Genomic DNA, 19998 nt, shown 5'->3' with positions numbered 1-19998 from the left:
TTCAGCATGGGACTATTATTATGGATCCTGTTGTTTAAAATGTTGATATTTTATTTACCATGTATTTCTTTCATTAAAGTTTTTAAAATACTGCATTAAAATGTTTTTGTCTTGCTTACTGAATTTTTTGGTTTCCCCCTTAAATTTTGTACCCAGGAGAACTTCTGAGAAACCTGAGCCTCCCATGCAGGACTGCACAAAAAACAACAACAACAACAACAAAAAAAACCCTAAGGCTAACAGAGCATTTGCAGTAGAGGTCTATGGCATTTCGTCAGCGTCTCCTGTCTTTTCTGTGGTTCTCAGGGATACAGAGGTAAAAAGAGCTTGCTCCCCAAGTTTCTACTCTGTTACTGTGACACACTCTTATGCCCTCATCTGAAGGGCTAATCAATTCCCATTGGATACGAACGTTAATCAATGTTATTTTGATAACCAATCAGATTTTCACAACTCTATGTTACCATCTCTAGCCTAAAATTAGTTACAGAACTTAAGACCATATAAATGTAACATCTAAGGGCAACAGGTTCCAGCTCTTGTCTACCAGGAAGACTACGGAAGATCAAGCCGTACATGAGAATGACACTTTGTACCTTGTAAGGCTCAAGTCAAAACACTTTCTTCTTCCCTGTCCTCTCTCCCTCTTGACATTCAATAATCTTGTCCTCTCTTTTCCACTGGTATAACCATTGCTGACACCCCCACCCTCACTGGGAGCTCAGTAAGCCAGCTTATTGTTCTGGAAGTCTAGCCTACAACTATGCTTTTTTCCACCGATTTTCAATGCAAATGTGCTGTGTTGATTGCTGTCCCAGGTAAATAGAGTTTTGAGAGCTGGCCTGGGAACCGAAGCACTATTTATTTCGTAGCTCCTGTGGGAAAGAAGCTTCTAATGAGAAGAGCATTTGGACCACAGCCCATGTGTAAGGTAGGATTTATAACATAAGAGCAAGTGCCCCAGATAGGTAGAAGGAGCTTCTGGGGTTCTAAAGAGAGGGTGGCCAATGGAGCAAAACTCCTAGATGTTGGGGGCTAGTGGGGGTGATTTTTTTTTTTTTTTTTTTTTTTTTTTGGTAGCTATTTGCACCTTAGCTGCTTTGTAGAGGGCTTAGAGACCCAAGGATTAAAGAGATCAGTGAAGTCAATTTTAGGTCAGATTCATTTCTCGGCCTCTTCTTTTAAATTCGCTGTGTATCCCCTTTTCCATTTAAAATAAGCTTTGAGACTTTATCCTCAACACATTTTTCAAGTAAATATGCCTTACTGAGGATTCAGAGCCAAGCACGATGTCCAAGCTTTGGGAGACAGAGTTTGGGCTGGGCTGTCCGCACTGCCTAGTTGGAGGAGTTGATTTCCTCTTAGAGTCATGGTAGGAGCTGCTTCGAGGGGTGTCCACAACCAGAAGGGCGATGGCTTCCTGTGCATTCCTCTCCTGGCCTTTCCCTGCCACAGGTCCTCCAACCACCTTCCATGTGAAGAAATGGCTCTGGGTCTCTCACAGCTGTTGTTGGGCCCCCTAGCCCTAGTCAGTTTAAGTTCCAGGAAGGTTCATTAGCTCTAGGACTCAGAGAAGCACAGTGAATCCCTGCCCAGCTACAGGAACCAGTCCGAGAAGTCTGCCAGGCTGAAAAGGAAAAGACAACTCCTCCCTTACTTAGGGCATTTTCATAAACATATTGACTTGACATCTCTAGAAGCGTTCAGCATTAAATGTGCTGGTATTTCCACCTCAGAAGGAATTTAACCGAAAAAACGAGCAGAGTGGCAATCAAGCATAAAAATACTACAAGTAAGAAAATGCCCATGGCTGTAATCCCACAAGACAGTTTGACATCAGACAGCTTAACTCCCTTTAAAGATGGGGGGTTTGCACACTTGGTGTCCTCCAAGCCCTCAAATTTCTGTAGGTTTTCTTTGTACCATGTTATAAAATGAATATTCGAACAAGTGCAGTCCAGGGGATTGTGACTTAAATTAATGGTGCTCTGCTGGGACAAGGTGGGGAGGAGGTGAGATGGGATGACATGGATGTTATTGGCAGCCATATTGAGGTAGATTCCCTGAAGATGACTAAGAGCATCGATACTATTGCCCATCAGGTTGTTGTAGCTTAAGTCAACGTGACTCAATTTCCCAAGGCTCTGGAATGCTTGCTTGTCTATGGAGAGGAGGTCACAGGAGGATAAAATAAGAATCTCCAAGCTCCTCAAGGTCTGAAGTAAGTTGGTCTTTGAGATACTCCCATCTTGAAAGTGATTCCCCTGTAAATTTAGATGGCGGAGGTCCACCAGACCTGTTAGAAGATGCTGATTGCTGGTATCCAGGAGACAGTGAGAAAGATTCAGTACCTGTAGGATATGGAGGTTTTGGAAAGGACTTTGTGGACCCTTAACATACCAGCGGGTAAATGCCAAATCTAGACCTTCTAGCCGAGGACATTCTTTGAACGCCTGACTCTGGAGTCCGAGAGGCTCATTGTAGCTCAGGTTTAGGTACTGTAAGTGGGAAAGGTTTTTGAGTTGAAGATTGCAGCAGTCAGAAGCCTCTATATCACTGTGGCTTAAATCAAGTTTCTGAAGATTTTCTAGTTTTTCCAAACAGCCGGCACCAAGGTCAAGTTTCCTCTTGTTGCCTTTGATAGAGAGGTCTAGAAGGGATGGAAAACTGGCAGCACTGATTTGACACAATTGGTCAAATGTGTTTACATTGAGAACTAATTTCTTGAGAGCCTTCATCCCCTCGATCCCAGAGGGGAGCTCATTTAAATGATTTGCTGTCAGATCCAATTCCTGGAGTTGAGTGAAGCACCGAAATGTAGCAGATGAGATATCAGAGATATATTGCTTCTGCAGATTGATGCTTTCAACAGACATTTCACAAAGTCCGTCAAACATGGCTGAAGTAAGGTCTTCGTCATCTGTGTCCTCATATGACCCCAGCCAGAGAGACTGAGTAGTAGAGTTCTGTAGACCTTTTAATACCACAGACAAGTTAAGAGTCCCTCCAAAATTCAGACTTTGGAAGATTTTTGAACGGAAAGCTCCAGCCTCAATGCCTTTAATGTCATTGCCATTGAAATTAAGGCTTAGGTTGGTGGTCTTCTCCAGAGCACGCAAGTCTTCACTAGAGAGGTAGTGTATAGCATTATTCTGAAAATCCAGAACTTTCAGATTCTGTGTTGGGAAGTTTTCTGGGAACTTAATGGAGGAAATATGGTTGCTTCCAAGATACAAGCTTTCTAAGTTTTCCAGATTCTGACTTGGGATAAACTCGAGATTGGATATTCCTGTTTGGATTAGGAAAAGATGCTGCAGTGATGTGGGCCCGTTAAGAGAGGTTTCTGCCATGAATATCAGAGGATTTCCAGTCAGCACAATTGTGTTCAATTGATGATGGTTTTGAAAAGTATCTTCATGTACCCAGTTAATCTGGCACCTTGAAAAGGTAATAGTATTTAACAATAATTAATTGGAAAAAAGAAAAACTCTGTCACAGTGACCTATATTAACAGGACCATCTTTTGTGTTTAGTAAAAACACTATATGTTGTTACTTAAAATAAAACAAAAAAAAACTTTCTTAAGTATCAACAGATCACCTGTGGAATTAATGGCAACCTCAATTCTGAAAACTCTGATTTAGAATTTTTTTTCCAGATATCTTGCCCCTTTGGATTGAACTCTTCGAGGTTTGTGTTTGGACTCTAGGGAACAGTTAATGGTTTGATTGTAAGCAAAAGCCAACTATTTACTATTTTAAGTAATATACAGTATGTTATATATAATATATAATATAAAACATGATTATGTAGTATATGTATCTCATTCTAGGCAAATCACAACTTATCTCAACCTCTTTTGTTGTATCTATAAAGTATAGAAATGGTGAGTACTTTGAGGAACAGTTGTTAGTCACATGATACATATGAAAATGCTCCATAGAAATATGGAACAGTAAAGTTTTCATCCTGGTGTTGCACCTGAAAATACTGGATTATGCATGCACACATAGGTGTAGGCATGTACGTGCATACACACACATACACACACACACACACATACATACACACAACTCCCCTGGAGATCAAGAAGGAAATTCCTTAGAATTCTAATTTCCTTAGAAAAAGTTGGAATCCCTAGAAGCAAGTGAGCCCTGGAGCTAGCTTTGTTATATCTGACAATGTCTGCCAGTTCTTGGTGGCCTAGAGCCCGAGTTGTGATAAGCCACATGCACCCTGGCAGGAGACAAAGACTGGGGTCCAAGCAGGGTAGGAGGTTCTATCAAAAACCTATAAACCACCAAGACCCTCAAAAAGGATTCTTTCAGTGGATGACCTTGAAAAAAAAAGTTCATAGAGGGTGATCTCGAGGATATGTGTTTTTCTTGGCCATAACTCTGGATGGAACAACAATAATGAGAGAAGTCTCTTCTGAGATTCTCAAACTATAAGCTTCCACTCCTGAGGATTGTGGCCTGAGTTGATGCTCTGTGAACCACCCAAAAGAAGCTCGTGTAGAAAATTGAGTTTCAAGCGACTCCAGGATGATAGTGACTTCAGGTAATTGACAGAAGTAAACAGAAATTTCTTTGGGAGTAATATACCTACTTAATTAATTTTTAATATGGAAAACCTTCAAATTTACATAAAAGTCAAGATCATAGTACAATAAACTTTCATACATCTATCACACAGCGGCAACGGTTCTTGAGATTTGGCCACATACATGTCTTTGCTTCTTCTGTTTCCACCTCTCCCTCCTGAATTATTTTAAATCAGAGCCTAGATATCCTGTACATATTTTATTATGCATCTCCAAAAAATATAGGCTTATTTTCTATAGCCATAATGCCATTGTGTAATTCCAGGAAAGTATTTTAAACAATGATTTGCATCAAGTTTCAAATGACAAATGAGCTCAAAGTAACATTTCACTGAAGACATAAGGGAATTAGTTAGTCAAAGTCAGTTAAAAAAAAAATGTTCTACAGAGGGGCCTGCGTGGTGCAGTCGGTTAAACATTAGACACTTGGTTTCAGCTCAGATTGTGACCTCAGGATCATGGCATAGAGTCCCTGTGTTAGGTTCTGTGCTCAGCATGACTCTGCTTGAGGTTTTCTCTCCCTCTCCTTCCGTTCCTCCTGCTCATGCTCTCTCTCTTAAGCAAATAAATAAATCCTTTTAAAAAATGTTCTACAGAATCAGGTTAAAACAAACAGAATTTTACTAGAATTAAGAGGTACATCTGATAATATATATATATGATTTATAAAGAATATGTGATATGCCTGATATATATTATCAGAATATATAATACATATATTTCTATCAAACATGTGTTTGATATGTTTAAAGGAAACAGTGTAAGCCAATAATATGATGAAGGAAAAACTTATTAAAACTGATATATTTATAAAATGAAGTCATTGAAATTTACTGAAGTAGGAAGTTAATGAAATTGAAAAACCAAGGACAGTTTACCCAAGAGATTAGACAAAGCTGAGGAGGATACTAATGGACTAAAAGTAGATGTGAGAAAATTACCTAGAATATAGTCCAAAACACCAAAGAGGTGGAAAACAAGAAGGGCATATTGACATATATGAAGGGTGAATGAGAAGATGCAGTATGAATCAAATCAGAGATCCAGAGAAGATGAAAGAGTGAATGGGAGCAGGCCAAGTTTCAAACAAATAACAGCCAGAATATTTTAGAATTGATGAAAGACACCCTTTGCAGATTCAAGAAGCCCAATGATTTACGCAGTGTAACACTGATATTACAGAGTGCCGAAGACGAAGAGAAACTACTGGAAACACTGAGAGAGGACAGATTGCCTGCATGTGTACGGTGATTACACAGACAGGTAACTATCTAGCAGCAACCAGGGGAGAATGGAACGGCAGCACCAACGGGCTGAGAAAAATAACTACCAACTTGGAATCTTGTCAGGAGATACTGTCTCTCAAGAATCAGAGTGAAATAAAGACATTTTTGGAAAAACAAAAACCAAGTGAGTTGACTACTAACAGACTTTCACTAAAGAAATTGTTATGTACCTCAGGAAAAAAGGGAAATTGTTCCAAGAGAAAGTCCGAAAAGTGAGATGGAAGAGTGAGCAAAGAAAAAAACAAAAAAACATATTGATAGAGCTAAAATAAAACAAAACAAAAAAACAGTGGCTATTTAAAGTAATAAAAAATAGTGTCTGACTGGTGGCCCCGTAAGAGGCAGGGGCTGGGAGAGCTAAGGAGAGCGAGTTTAGAAAGTATGAGGTCCTATCTGTATCACCATTTGAAAATAACAGAAGAGGAAACCTAGAGTGTTCTAGCTGGACAAGCTATCCTGGCCCCATGCATTCCTTAGAAATGTGGTCAAACTCATTTCATCTAAAAGTGAGAAATGGTAAGGTAGAGGGAAAGTAAATATCTCAAGGGCACAAAGGGTAGGAAGTAGAATGATCTCTGTCCCTGTCTGAAAAGGCAAGGCTTTGTCTCATTGGCATATTGCAAGGCAGCTGGTGGAATCTTGGCCGTGGAGGTGGCTTGGGGTTTTCTGGGGGAATCTGGACTGGGCGTCAGGAGAGCAGAGTCCTAGTTCCCTTACTCTGTGACCCTAAGCAAACTCACAGAGTCTCCCTAAGCCTCCATTTCCTCATTGAACATGAGTTAAGTAATATTCAGCATGCCTACTCCCAGGGGCGGTTATAAAGTTGAAATAGTCTTGGGGATGTGAAGGCTCTGCCACTCTGGAGAGGCTCAGGTTGAGACACCAAAGAAACAGAGCTGCTGCAAGCGGAGTAGACCCCATCCACATGGAAAGCCCTTTCCCATCTTACACACACACACAGACACATGCATACACAAACACACACAGGCATGGACACGCGTACCCGTGCATGCTGCATTTCCCTTCTGGTTTCTTCCCTTTTTTTCTTGTGAAACTTCTGCTCACTGGCTCACAAGCACTGATTCAGCATTTGGAATCCTGATTCTGCTTCTAAAATTAAATAATGGAACTCTTTTCTCAATCTAGAGGGGGGAAAAGTTAGTAGCTTATGTGTTTCTCCTGTAAATTTTTCTTAAAATGTCATCACCCAATATAAACTATGGTATCTGATTTAATACAAGATTTGTTTTCAGTTTTTCTTGTTATCAGTATTCCTTAGAACTTCTTAACATTGCTGATGCAATCTAGTTTGAAAATAATCCACTTTTCTCTCTACTGACTGGGTTTTTAAAAATATTACATTTCACCTGCATAAAAACATTTCATGGGAAAGAGTAAACATGAAGGATAGATAGAGTGTCCCTGGGCTCCCAAAAGAAGATCCTGGAAACAATTTGAATGCAAGTTGTGTTATTACATAAGTAAAACATCAACTACAGACGAGGAACTCAGATACATACCTGGTTAAGTCCAAGAAGATCAGATCTACAAGTCTGCTGAAAGTTGTATTTTCAAGTGTAGGTAAGAAATTAAAGCCAAATTCCAAAAATTCTGTTGTATTTGGTAGAGTGTCAGGAACTCCCGTGAGACCTAAATTTTCACAGTTATATGTGTTGTTGGCTTCTTTCTGATGAGAGAAACAATGTAAATTCCTAACAGAGTTGGTAATTTGATCGACTAGCAAAATTACACTTATCCTTTGAGCAGCAATCTCATTTCTAGTGATCTTTACCAAATAGATACCTGCAAAGACACAAAGTGGCTCATGCAAAAGATTATTTGCTGTAGTCATTTTTGTAATTTTTGTGATACCAAAAGATGGGCAATAACCAGCTTATTCATCAATACAGGACTTGTTGAATGAAATACAGCACATTCACAAGATGGAACCTTCTGCAGATGAAGACAGGATGAGGCAAACCCCCACATGCTGACATGGAGTGATATCCAGGTATGCTGTCAGGTGTAAAAAGCCAGGTACAGAATGCTCATACATGGTACGTAGTACATGGTATATGGTATGTAGTATGTTGCATATTTTATGCTACCTTTTCTGATTCAAATAAAGCATTAGGAAAAGACATTTTATGGACTATCAAGAAAACCTTGAGGATAGGATATTAGAAGATCTTAAGGAATTGTGAATTTTGTTGATTATAAGTGCAATGTTTGTATTCTTTAGAGAAGCCTTTTGAAGTATTTCTGGATAAAATGACTGGATGTTGGGAATTTCCTTTAGAATACTCAGGGGAAAAAGGAAGGGAGGAATGGTTAGGTGAAATCAATAGGCAAAATATTGATGATTGTTGAATGTAGATATATATTCACGGACGTTCTTTGTAACTAACGACTTCTGTATCTGCTTAGAAATTTTCTTAATATTTAAGGAGGACACGTGATGTGATGAGCACTGGGTGTTATATGAAACTAATGAATCATTGAACACTACATCGAATTTTTTTTTTCTTAAGACACAATTTAAACAAACTAGCAGGGTGTCATAGCCTGTAGGTCATGAGACTATGCAACTTTGAAGCATGACTCAGTTCTGGATCTTTGGAACCACAAGCTACTGATACCAGACCCCAGCATTGGGGAATAGCCATGCATGTAAGTTCAGAGGATTGCCTCATCCTAGTTCCATGGGAGCCAAGTATTTTGAATTCTGTTAATCGCTGCTTGTTAGATGCCCTGCCTCACAAATCTTGTAACAACTAAGTGAAAAGTGGGAAGGGGTTGGTCATAATTTATCAGGATGATGCCTTAGAATGAAGGGATGTGGGGTAGGACAAAGCTATGATGGGGTATATTTTGCATGAGGAGGCTCCCAGGAAGGAAAGAAATGATTTGCAAAAAAGTGTACCAGGGCGGGGGGGGGGTCACCTCTCATCTGATGTCAGACTGCATGCAGTTTCATCCACTCTTTCACACCTGCTTTTGCCCTCACCACACAGTGGTCCTACCAGAGACCCCACTGAGACTGCCCCAGTCTGGACAGCACCTGCCCCAGCAGACTGTAGCTCCTCAGCTGTCCTCAAACCGACTTGCAAACAGCCCCCCTTTACTGGAAACAGAAAACTGAGCACATTCTCCTTCACTGTGAAGCCTGATGTTGTAGAGATGTCACTATTTTCATTGCTTTCTGCTCAATTCTAGCTTCTGTGTAGTGGTGCTCATTTTTGTATGTAGAGTGACCATGCTCATCTACAGGAAATCACCAGTTTTCTTCTATGTAGTGATAATGTTATAAATGACACTGATGAAAATGCTGGTATTTCTATTTCCTTGCAATTCATTCTTCAGACCCATTTTAGAGACCCAAAGTCCTCTAGGGACTGCCATAGATCCACCTAATGTCCTTGAAATGCACATTTTGCATTTAAAACTTAGATTTATTGGAGTGGTGGGAAGAATACAGGTTGCTAGACCCAGTAGCTGCTAAGGTTTGGAATAGCTTTTCTGGTCTCCACTGGCATAACTGATGTCACATAACACTTAAAGAAAGGGACTCCATTCCTCGATTCGTCTGTTCCTTCAGCAAAAGGTGCCATGCTGGTGTGTCCCTCCTTCTCCTGAATATATAAGGGCCCATGACACCTAAATCAGTCCACTTCTGTGCTTTGCTGAGCACTTAACTGCAATAATATCATTCAAAAAGTTGAGGATCCAGCGGGAGCTCTACTGAGCCAGTGGCCTGAGGGAGCTTCTAGCAAATTCAAAGGCAGATAAATGAAAAAGCTCAGTTTCAGCCCAATGAAAAACTTAGAACCAGTGGATGACACACCACAGAGTATTGAGAAACCTGGCATGAGCCTGTCTGTGTCAGACATTCATCCCTAGTTAGGTATGAGCCACCATGAACTCTCTGCCCTTGATTCCTGGGAGAAAGAGGCAAATAACAAGAATCGCAGCTTGTAAGAGAACTTAAAAAACAAGTACATTTTGGAAAATGTCCTAAGCTACATACACACACTCATCCCCTCCCCCTTTGGTTTTTATATTCACACTCCTGTGTGATCACAGTTACTATATGGATGGTGGCTCGGAGCGCCCTGTGCTCTGCAGTCACTCAAGCAGTGTTAAATCGTTTGCAGTCTATCATATATTTTTTATAAAGATTTTATTTTTAAGTAGTCTCTATAGCCACAGTGGGACTCAAACTCAAACTCACAACCCCAAGGTCACGAGTCGTGGGCTTTACCGACTGAGCAAGCCTGGTGCTCTGGTCTGTTGTATTTTTTAAGGCAGGAGTATACACACACACACACACACACACACACACACTTACTCTTCTCATTCTCTTTTTTGTTGATAGTAAATTGCAGATGTCATGTCCCTTTACCCCTAAATTTCCTGAGAACAAGGACGTCTCTGGGGTGCCTGGGTGGCTCAGTGGGTTAAAGTCTCTGCCTTCAGCTCAGGTCATGATCCCAGAGCCCTGGGATCGAGCCCTCTCTCTCTGTGACTGCCTCTCTGTCTACTTGTGATCTCTGTCAAATAAATAAATAAAATCTTTAGGAAAAAAACAAAACAAAACAAAACAAAACAAAAAACAAGGACGTCTCTTCTGTAACCACGGTACCATTACCAAATTCAGACTATTGAACGTCGATACAATATTATTGTCCAACATAGAGTTTGTATTCACATTTTGGCAATTGTCCTAATATTGTTCTTCATAGTAATTTTGTTTTTCTAATCCAAGTTCACACATTGCATTTAGTTTTCATGGCTCTTTAGGCTCCTTTGGTCTGAGAAAATTCCTTAGATTTTTGTTGTCTCTCATAGCATTGAGATATATATTTTTATTTTATTTTATTTTTATTTCACCTTATTTTATTTATAACTGAACACAGTCTCATATCTTACAGAATGTCCCTCGCTTGGGGTCGTATCTTTCCTCCTGATTTGATTCGGGTTATACATTTTTGGTAGAAATACTATGTGAATGAGGTTGCGTCTTTTTCGCTGTCAGGATCCATATCGAAACTTTGTGAGAGTGTGATTAGCAGAGTGCAGGATTCCGGGACTGTAGAAGGACAATGCAAGAGAGAGGTAAGGAGCAGGAGGCAGAAAGGGAATACGGTGGGGCCACGGCCCTTCTGCCCCTGGGTGGGGCTGGCCGTCAGGGACACATGCTCAGTGCTTCTCCAGGCAGACACCTCATTGTTCGAGCAGCCCCTCTTGTTCCTCTGAGTTCCCTGTGAGCACTTCTTATGAAAGCAGCTCTCCTTCTCTAGCCCTCAGTGCGAGGTCACTGTGGCAAATGACCTCCTCACTCCTGCTTTGGCTGGTTCCATAGCAGATGGGTCGCTTGTTGCTGGGAATTCCTGCCGCCGGCAGGGCTGTGCAAGGCTGTGGGGCCTTAACAGCTGCTGTCCCAGGCCTCCCCCGCTGCCCAGACATGGGACATTTACTCAGGACCCCATGTGCACTGGGACCTGCACCACCCACTCCGTCTCTAGTGTCCTGTTGGAGTTGTGCCTTTTCCACAGAACAGGACTTCCAAGGGCTGCATCGGTGTATGCCATCCCTTTCTCTCCCAGGTATTCATTTGCATTTTTTCAATCAAGATCTTATTTTGCTGCCTTCTGCTGTAGCTCTAACTTCCTGCTATCCTACTGTATTTTCTCTTGTCGAAAGTGTTGAAATATTCTGATTTTGAACCCTTTGAGTTTCCCAGGTGCCAACTCCCACCTTTCCAATGAATGTCTTGTCTACATTCGGCACACACAGTGGCCAGCTTCCCTCTGCATGAGGAGTCTGGGATGCCGAACACTGACCTTCCCTCCATTTTTTACTCCTCTACCCAGAGATAGCAGTGTGCCTGCATCAAATACCAGGGTAACAGTTGCTCTCTAAAAATAAAACAAAATATTCCCAGGAGGGCAGAGTCCTAAAACTTGGTTGTCTACCTGACACCTCCAGGCAAAGGGCATCCCAATTATATGCAGTTCATTTTCTATTTGTCTGGCAGACAAATTCCAGCTCTCAACCACTAAACTATGTTCTCTGAGCCTTCTTTTTCCCCAGATAGAGATGGGGGACAACCTTGTTTGCAGGCCAGCCCTAAGGGTTAATGAGATAATGTAGGCTGGGCACTCACAAGAGGAGTTCCTTTCACTGGATCATCACAACATCATGTTATTGTTGACAACTCTTCAGAAGCCTTTGTATGTGCGAACTTGTGAACTTGGAGTTCTCCTAAAAAGAAGTTCTACTAAGCACTCTCCACCCCTCCCTAGGATGGAAGGACTGCTTTCTACCATAGTTTTGAGGGGACAGGGTAGCCAAGATGAGTTCATTTGAAATGAAGAGGCGTGTCTACGCTTCAAAGTAATTATTCAAGAGTTCATCTAAAGTGTTATCAGAATTCAGATCACAGAACACTTATTCTAGTTATGCTTTGCACATTTGTCAGCCTCCAAATACCTGGTTATGGCTCTAATTTTGTTACTTATGATGTATGCACACACACACATACACACACACACAGAACATGTAGAATATAACAATGGAAGATTCCACATGAAGTGTTTATGGATATTCATTATATTTTTAGAACTTATCTAGGTTTGAAATATTGAAATACAATATTTGAAATATTTTAATTCAGTGTGGGCCATAGATGTAAAAATGAAACGAAGCAACAGAAATAAATACAAGGCATACTTCTAGAAAACATAGGATATATCTTTATGGCCTTGGGGTAGGCAGAAATTTCTTAAACAGGACAGAAATGCACTGAAAATAAAGGAACAATAATAAATTAACCTACATCGAAATTGAGAACTTCTGTTCATCAGAAGATATCACTAGGAAAGTGGAAAGGCAAGCCATGGAGTGGGAGAGGATATTTGCAATCTGATGAAGGACTTATATCCACAATACTTAAAGTGCCCTAACAAATCAATTTAAGAAAGACCAATAACCCAAGGGAAAATGGGCAAAAGACTAGAAGAAGCACTCCCCCCCCCACTCTCTCTCACCCACAAACACATATACACACACACTTAAGGATTTGTCAATGGCCAATGAAGTTGAAAATGTACTGACTTTAATCATCAGGAAAATAAAAATTAAATCCTAGTAAATACACTACTCACCATCCATCAGAATGGTAAACATTCTTAAACAATAGTGAGGCTCCTGGGATACAGAGCAATCAGAACTCATACACATTGCCAGTGAGTATATATGGGTACTAACCCTTTGGAAAACCTTTTGGCAATATCTACTGAAATTAAATACATGTATACCCTATGACTAAATACATCCCCACCCAGGTATACACCTAATCAAGATTTGCCCATCTGTTTTCTAGAGACATAGATATAAATGTCCAAGGCAGCAGGATTTACAATAGCCAAGAAATCTAAAACAAGGCAAATGGCCATTAACAGCTGAATGAATAAATAGATAGTGGTTCTCTAATACAAGAGAATACCACAATACACTAATACAAAATATACAGTATGTGATTAAAAAACCAAATGATTGCTCTATGCAGCATCTTTGGTAAATGTCACATGTTTAATGCTGAACAAAAGAAGCCAGGCACCAAAGAGTACATACCATGTAGTCTCCTGTATATAAAATTCATGAAGAGGCAAAATCATTTTTTGGTCATAGAAGTTAGAGTACTAGATGCCCCTGGGGGCTGCTGACTGGAAAGAGTCATGAAGGGGCTTCAGAGAATGTGTGTTTCTTGATCCATGTGTTGGTCACATGGATGTGCTCTCTTGGGTGAAAACTCAGGGAGCTGTACACTTAGGACTGGGGAACCTTCTGCATGTATGTTTTACTTCAATAAGAGGTTTATTAAACTGAAAGCAAAACGAAAGCCTTGTTTTCAGATTAGGGCCTGATGAGCTAATGGCCACCACAGGAGCACATATACAGGACGTGGTTAATTCTGCTTAAACTGGAGGGGAGAACAAAAGAGGAAAGTAAGGTGAGGGGGAGGGCAGGGCAAATTGGGTGACCTGCACTTGGAAAAAACCAAACCCTTCAACCCAAAGCTTCCTCTCCCACCACTCCCACTTTTATTCCACTTGCCAGTGGTCCAGAAGTTCCTTACCATGGGACCAAACCCTCATTCATCTTTGTATCCCGGCAACTTGCCAGTAGTCTCATAGAGTGACAGCTCAGGAAACAGCCTGCCAATCCTCTTACCAAGAACTCATTTGTGATAGAGAATATAAAGGAAGGTATAGATCCAGTGTTAATTGCATTGGTTCTAAAGCATGGAAAATTGGTCCTTTTGGAGGGAGAGATGCAGGGAGGTTGTTGTATCAAAAGGTTTCAGCCTCACCTGACTTAATCAAAAGCTAAAGCTCTTGCTGCAGCATAGGACCAGGCCCAGAGATCCTGAGACCCTCAGCATCACTTGTGACACCTGAGTGTCAGGGGGCCCATGGAATAGGTAACACAAGGCCTAGGAGTTCTCCCGGCTGCTCTCTCCTCTCCTCTGCCAAAGCTGGGGCCAGTTGCAAAAAGGAGCTGACAACTCTGGAACCTAGTGTCCTCAGTAGGAAGTGAGAGTGGTACAGTATTTCCACAGGCTTTCCAGAATCTCCCAGGGCTCCCTTCCGGGTCCCTGGAGGGCTGCATGGGCTTTGCAGCCATTCAGGGATTTAAGAGTTGAGCTGGTAGGCTTAAGAGGGGGATATTTAAGATAGCTTGCTTCATGATGAGCTTGAATTTGATTGTGATACTGTCCTACCTGAGGATGTTGTCACTGAGGAGGTGGTGTCCCCACTCCGACCCTCTTATCATGTCCTCTATGTGCCTGTGTGTAATTGGCCTTCCAACTTGAATGATGAGGAGGTAGTCTTCTGGGGTTGATAAAAACCTCTTCCTTGACCCCTTCTTTTGTGGGCTGATTTGTGTTGCCCCCACATTCTGTTGTCTTAACCCAAGTACCTCAGAATGTGACTTTATTTGGAAAGAGAGTCTTTAAAGAAGTAATTTAGTTAAAATGAAATCATTAGGATAGGCCCTAATACAATATGACTTGCATCCTTAGGAGAAGAATACAGCAGGACATGGATACATCAAAGGCCAGACGATGTGGAGACACAGGGAGAAGGTGTCTGTCTACAGGCTCATGAGAGAGGTCTCAGGAGAAAGTAACCCTGCCAGCACCTGAATCTTAGACTTCTGGTCTCCAGAATCATGAGAAGTTTCTCAGCAGGAGAGAGGTTGAAGCACTTTAGAAGTTGGCAAGAGACAGGCCCTTCTCCTTTATGTCTCTCACCACCTTCTCCAAGAACTTCCCACAAGTTGGTAAATATTGTTATGGGGCAAAACAGAAGATACAATCTGGCTCTATTCTCCAGTATTACTCCTGTGGGTTAACAAAACAGATGGAGGGCTGTCCGATTCGAGGAGAAAGACTCATTCAGAGTGATCTTTATATGCTCTAAAACCTGGCACAGGCCATCTTCACTAATCTCCTGGACACCAGAAAGAGGTTTGTGGCAGTGACCGTATGCTAGGATGTTAGACAAACAGCACCTCCAAGCTGGATGCACGTTTGGAGGGCTGCCCTTTGCCCTGAGCCCCTGTTGGTATCTTATGTACCAGTTGGGATCCTTTTGAGGGAAATGTTTGCAGAGGAGGAAAACCCTCACTTCTTCCAGTGGAGAAGCTCCCAGTTCATCCCCTTGCAGAGCTCTATGTCTCCTTCACTCTAAAGAAAAACCACTACCCGCCATGTCACCCCCCCTTTTTTTAAAAAGATTTTATTTATTTATTTGACAGACAGAGATCACAAGTAGGCAGAGAGGCAGGCAAAGGGGTGGGAAGCAGGCTGCCTGCCGAGCAGAGAGCGTGATGCGGGGCTCGGTCCCAGGACCCCGAGACCATGACCTGAGCCAAAGGCAGCGGTTTAATCCACTGAGCCACCCAGGCCCCCTGTGTCACCCTTTTAAAGACAGTGGATATTGAGAGGCTAAGGCTCAGATAGGACTGTCAAATCTCACAATTTCCAGGCAGTTTAATCTAGATAAAGACACACAGTTCAGACTCACCTCAGTGCACGTCTGATTCAAGGAGGTCATGGCTTTACAGCTCGCAGAAAACACCACTGCCAATAGGAAGCAGCTGGCACGGGGAGCCATCATTGGAATGACTCCACCCCAGCTTGGTGGGCTTATCCAGGGCCTTGTGTGGAGAAATGATATCCAAGTATAGTGGCCTCAGTATTTCGGCAGGCAGGGAGATGCTCAGAAGGGTGATATGGGAACAAGAAATGCTGTTGATTGCTCAGTTTTTGCTAGGTCTGTGCTAAAAAAAAAAAAAAAAGAAAAAAAAGAAAAGAAAGAGGAAGTTCCTTTTGCATACTACCAATCCTTGCCAAAAATAGCTGAGAACCCAGCCCCAGAATGGTCCAGGGCATTTCCTGGCAAGCATGAATCAGTTGAACACCCCTCTGGCGCATGTCACCCGGACTCTCGGTGTGATGGTTTTTATTGACTTAGGCCAGCTTCAACAGTTTGGCTAACTCCAATAGCTTCTGGTCCCTTTCCACAAGAGAGGCCATAGAAGCAGGAAGCTGGCCTCACAAAGGAAGCCGTTTCATTAGCTGTCCTAGGTGAGCGCCATGGAGAGGCGCTGCGGCATGCCAGGGGGTCAGAGGGAAGGACCAGGTTCTGAGGCCGGGCCTGCTGGAGGTGGGCACTGGAGCAGGAGGGAACAAGGCCCCTCTCCACTACTGCCTAGGCTCCTGGTTGCTCCTGCTTCTGGTCTCGGTACAAGAGGATGACACATCCATCCTTTGACCCTGTGATTCAGGCTGAATACAGCAGCTCAGGTAGAATGGAATCCCCCCTTTTTTCCCTTCCAATCTGGGGAAGTAGGGAACCCTGCTGTATATGGGGCAGTCCGGCGGGGAGAGCAGGATTAAGGAAGTCAGCCTTGGCTCTACCTCTTCTTAGAAATAGCTTCAAGCAGGATTGCAGTTGCCCTCATCATGGCACAAGATGGGGGAGTGATTAAAGAAAGTCAAAGTTCAGCCATTCCTCACTGGGCTGAATTGAGCTCCCTCCAGACATCAGAGGGGCAGCTTGGCGTTACGGTTCTCCCAGTCCATTTCCCAGAGCCCGGTTCTCCGCAGCAGAGCTCAGAATGACTTGAGAAGCTGCTTCCACTACTTCATCACAACTGTTCGTTAAGAATCACAGGAGCTGCTATTTATTGAGCCCCTGTTCTATATCAGACTCCAGGCAGGGTGCTGTTTTGTTTGAGTTTATATCTTTATCCCATGTCCTACCATAGAGGTGCTGTTATTTCTCCCTCTTTATAGATGTAAAAACTCATGCTTGGAGAAATTAAATGACCTCTCCAAGGCCACGTAACTAGGAAATGGAGGACGACGGCTTGAGACCTACGGTCTCTCGGTGGAGACTGTGCTCTTACACTCTGTAATTTAAGGAAGAATTTTGCTTCCTGAAAGAGTGAAGAATGGTTGGGATGAAGACAGTGCTTCATCTGGAAAGTCGGAGATGTCAGACCAGACAAGAAAAAGCAGAGGGGGTTGGAGAAACTGTGGCCTAGGCACCGTGCGAGGGCTACTACAAATATTTAGGCTGTTCTCATCTCAGCCCTCAGATGCCATTCTCATCGACAGAAGAGGCTCCGAAGATGCTTTTGGGAAGACACAGTGCAAGCAAACGGGATGACAGCCCACCTTGCCTTAAAGGCATGTATCTTGGTGCATGGCAAGAGCTCTGGTTTTGAAGGAGCATAGTTTTCGGACTCAAGTCCGCTGATGACCAACCAAGTGAACTTGGGCAAGTCATGTCACTTGTCTGTGTCTGTTTCCCATCTAAAAAATAGAACAGCAATTCCAATTCCTGTTCTGCCCTCACAGAGTAATTACGAGGATCAAATGGGATCATAGCTGTGAAAATGCTTTCTTAAACTTTAACTCCTATGTAATACAAGGAATGTGTTACTCCTCTGATTAACCAATTCCAATGTCATGTAAATATCACTATCAGGAAGTTGTCTCCTGCCCAGAGATGTGGAAAAGGTGTATTACTTTTCTTTTTTAAAGAAAGATTTGATGGCTCAGTTAAGGCCATAGGATTTTGTCATTTTCTGAGGCCATGCTATTTGCATACTATTTGCATATGTTTGCATAATGGATTCAAAAGACTCACTGCAAGTGTATAAGAGTAAAAGAAAATAAATGAATATGAGTGACCTTCTGCCACAGCATTCAAATCAAATATTCAGGGCATAATACCCTGAAATATGAAATAGATTAAAATTTAAACTATTGCAAACAGATGGGAAGATAGGTTTTAGAATTCAAAGGAAGAATGAAACCCTTATTTGGTACCAGGTTGTAAAGAATCACAGGCTCTTAAAGGTCACCCCATCCAAATGATTTTCATGCCTGAATTCTTCCCTCCATACCCCTTGCCCCACCCCTTTCCATAGACAAAACATAGACACTACATTACCTCCCAGTCTATTCTGAAATGCTTCAGGTGACAGAAAATTTACTGTCCCCCAACAAATTGTCTTGGCAAATTTTGACTGTTTAAAACCTAAACTACCAAAGCACTGAAGTCTTCCCTCTGACTTTCCTCCAATGCTCCTCCTTTCCTCAGGCCAACAGAATAAGTTCAAGCCTTTATTGCTGGTACTTTGCCACTTGACAGTAGTTAAGATGTCTCTGAATCATAACCTTCCCAGGTTTAAAAAATCTCTAGTTCCTCCAACTTGACCATAGCTGCATGCATCTGAATCCCTTACGGTCTATCTGAATGTTTTCCAAATCTCCTAAGGAAAGCAGTGACTTGAATTCTTGTTCTAGCTTTGCCATCAACTCGTGCATCACTGGGAACGTCCTTCTGTGTCTTAATGTCCCCATCTGTCAAATGATGGAGTTGGACTAGCTTATCTGTAAGGCACTTCTTCATCTAAAAATCTAATTTGTCTATTTCAAAACAGTGGTTTCCATTTTACTTATATAACTGATTGGCTTGAGCCAATAAAATGGACTCCTACTTGCTGTTTGTTGACAATGACTCTTTCTTACTCCAGGTGGGCTTGCCCCTTCTTAACAAACAGAAAACAGAGAGAGGTTTGCCTGGAGCAGTGGACATCACGGCTGCTATGATTCCAACCGATTCACAGAGCCATGATGGGATGGATCTGCTGTCCCTTATTTAAAGAGCCAGTTCTTGTAGAGATATGGATAGAGAAAGGAGAAGGTAAAAAAGACATTAGAAACTCATTTATTTCTACAGACAAGTAACCAGGGCAATTATTGTTCTTTTATTCCCCCATGTTCCCATGCGTTCGTCCATTGGGTCAGCAGCCACCCCATGGGTGACTTCCCAGAACTGTCCACTTTCATTCTGGGAGGCCTATGACCTCACTTTCTCGTGTTTGTATTTGATGATAGTCTGGGGAGTGACTTGGGATCCTAGGATAACTTGTTTGCTTCTTTAAGCCCTTTCTTAGCTAAAACCCAAAGGCTAATATGCCTTTTTTCACGGATTTGCAAACCCAAATATGCTTCTGTCTTCCACCTTTAGCAAAGAACTAGACATTTAATTTCCATGTACAGCTCATGGTCACCAGGCGGTGTACAACTGTCCTGTGTTTCTTTTTTTTTTTCTCTTATACATTTAGTTTTTGTTCTGCTTTTGGGTCGTGCCTGACCTTCCCCCTGTTTCCTCTCCCACCCCCAGATGCTAAATCAACTTGCATCTAAAATTCTACTTCAACCTGAATATTCTAATGCTTCTCATGATCAATTTAATGTCATCATTATATTTCTCCATATTCATTTATGTTACTAAACCATTAAGGTTTACAGCGATGAAGCTCAGAGGTGAAGACCTAAAATCCTCCCCACCACTCTCTTGGGGCTTTCTGGTGTTCTGCCTTGTGGGCACATTAGAACAGAGCCCTCAGGTCTCGACATGCTCTATGCCTTTGCCTTTCGATTGGTGGCTCTTGTGATGTCCCCAGGCTAAACAGAGCCCCTTCCCCACCTGGAGCGGAGACATGGCTCTTCTTACCATG

At 42.1% G+C, this 19998-nt stretch overlaps 1 protein-coding gene across 3 annotated transcripts; it reads right to left on the bottom strand.

The window, feature by feature from the left end:
* Positions 1-1048: 1048 nt before the first annotated feature.
* CD180 (CD180 molecule) lies at positions 1049-16095 on the bottom strand. Of its 3 annotated transcripts, none has more exons than XM_032849361.1 (3): positions 15984-16095; positions 7410-7576; positions 1049-3438 (listed from the first exon to the last, which is right to left on the bottom strand). In XM_032849361.1, exons 1-3 carry the CDS (start codon positions 16074-16076, stop codon positions 1710-1712), a joined length of 1989 nt encoding a protein of 662 aa, XP_032705252.1. In that variant the 5' UTR covers positions 16077-16095; the 3' UTR covers positions 1049-1709. The 3 variants fall into 3 exon arrangements, with proteins under 3 accessions (XP_032705252.1, XP_032705258.1, XP_032705244.1); XM_032849367.1 differs by lacking the exon at positions 15984-16095 and adding an exon at positions 12728-14687; XM_032849353.1 differs by lacking the exon at positions 15984-16095 and having other exon boundaries at positions 7410-8789.
* Positions 16096-19998: the final 3903 nt, after the last annotated feature.

This window comes from Lontra canadensis, unplaced genomic scaffold (genome assembly GCF_010015895.1).
Source record: "Lontra canadensis isolate GAN:19392208 unplaced genomic scaffold, GSC_riverotter_1.0 scaffold4, whole genome shotgun sequence".
Taxonomy (NCBI): domain Eukaryota; kingdom Metazoa; phylum Chordata; class Mammalia; order Carnivora; family Mustelidae; genus Lontra; species Lontra canadensis.
The sequence above is the reverse complement of the archived record's forward strand: the minus strand, read 5'-3'. Positions and strand labels throughout refer to the sequence as shown.

Excerpts from the sequence above, each read along its gene's own strand:
- CD180 (XM_032849353.1), bottom strand. The coding sequence starts at position 7,741 with ATGACTACAGCAAATAATCTTTTGCATGAGCCACTTTGTGTCTTTGCA. Across the intron at positions 3,439-7,409 it reads ATCTTCTTGGACTTAACCAG|GTGCCAGATTAACTGGGTAC; the intron begins GTATGTATCTGA and ends TACCTTTTCAAG.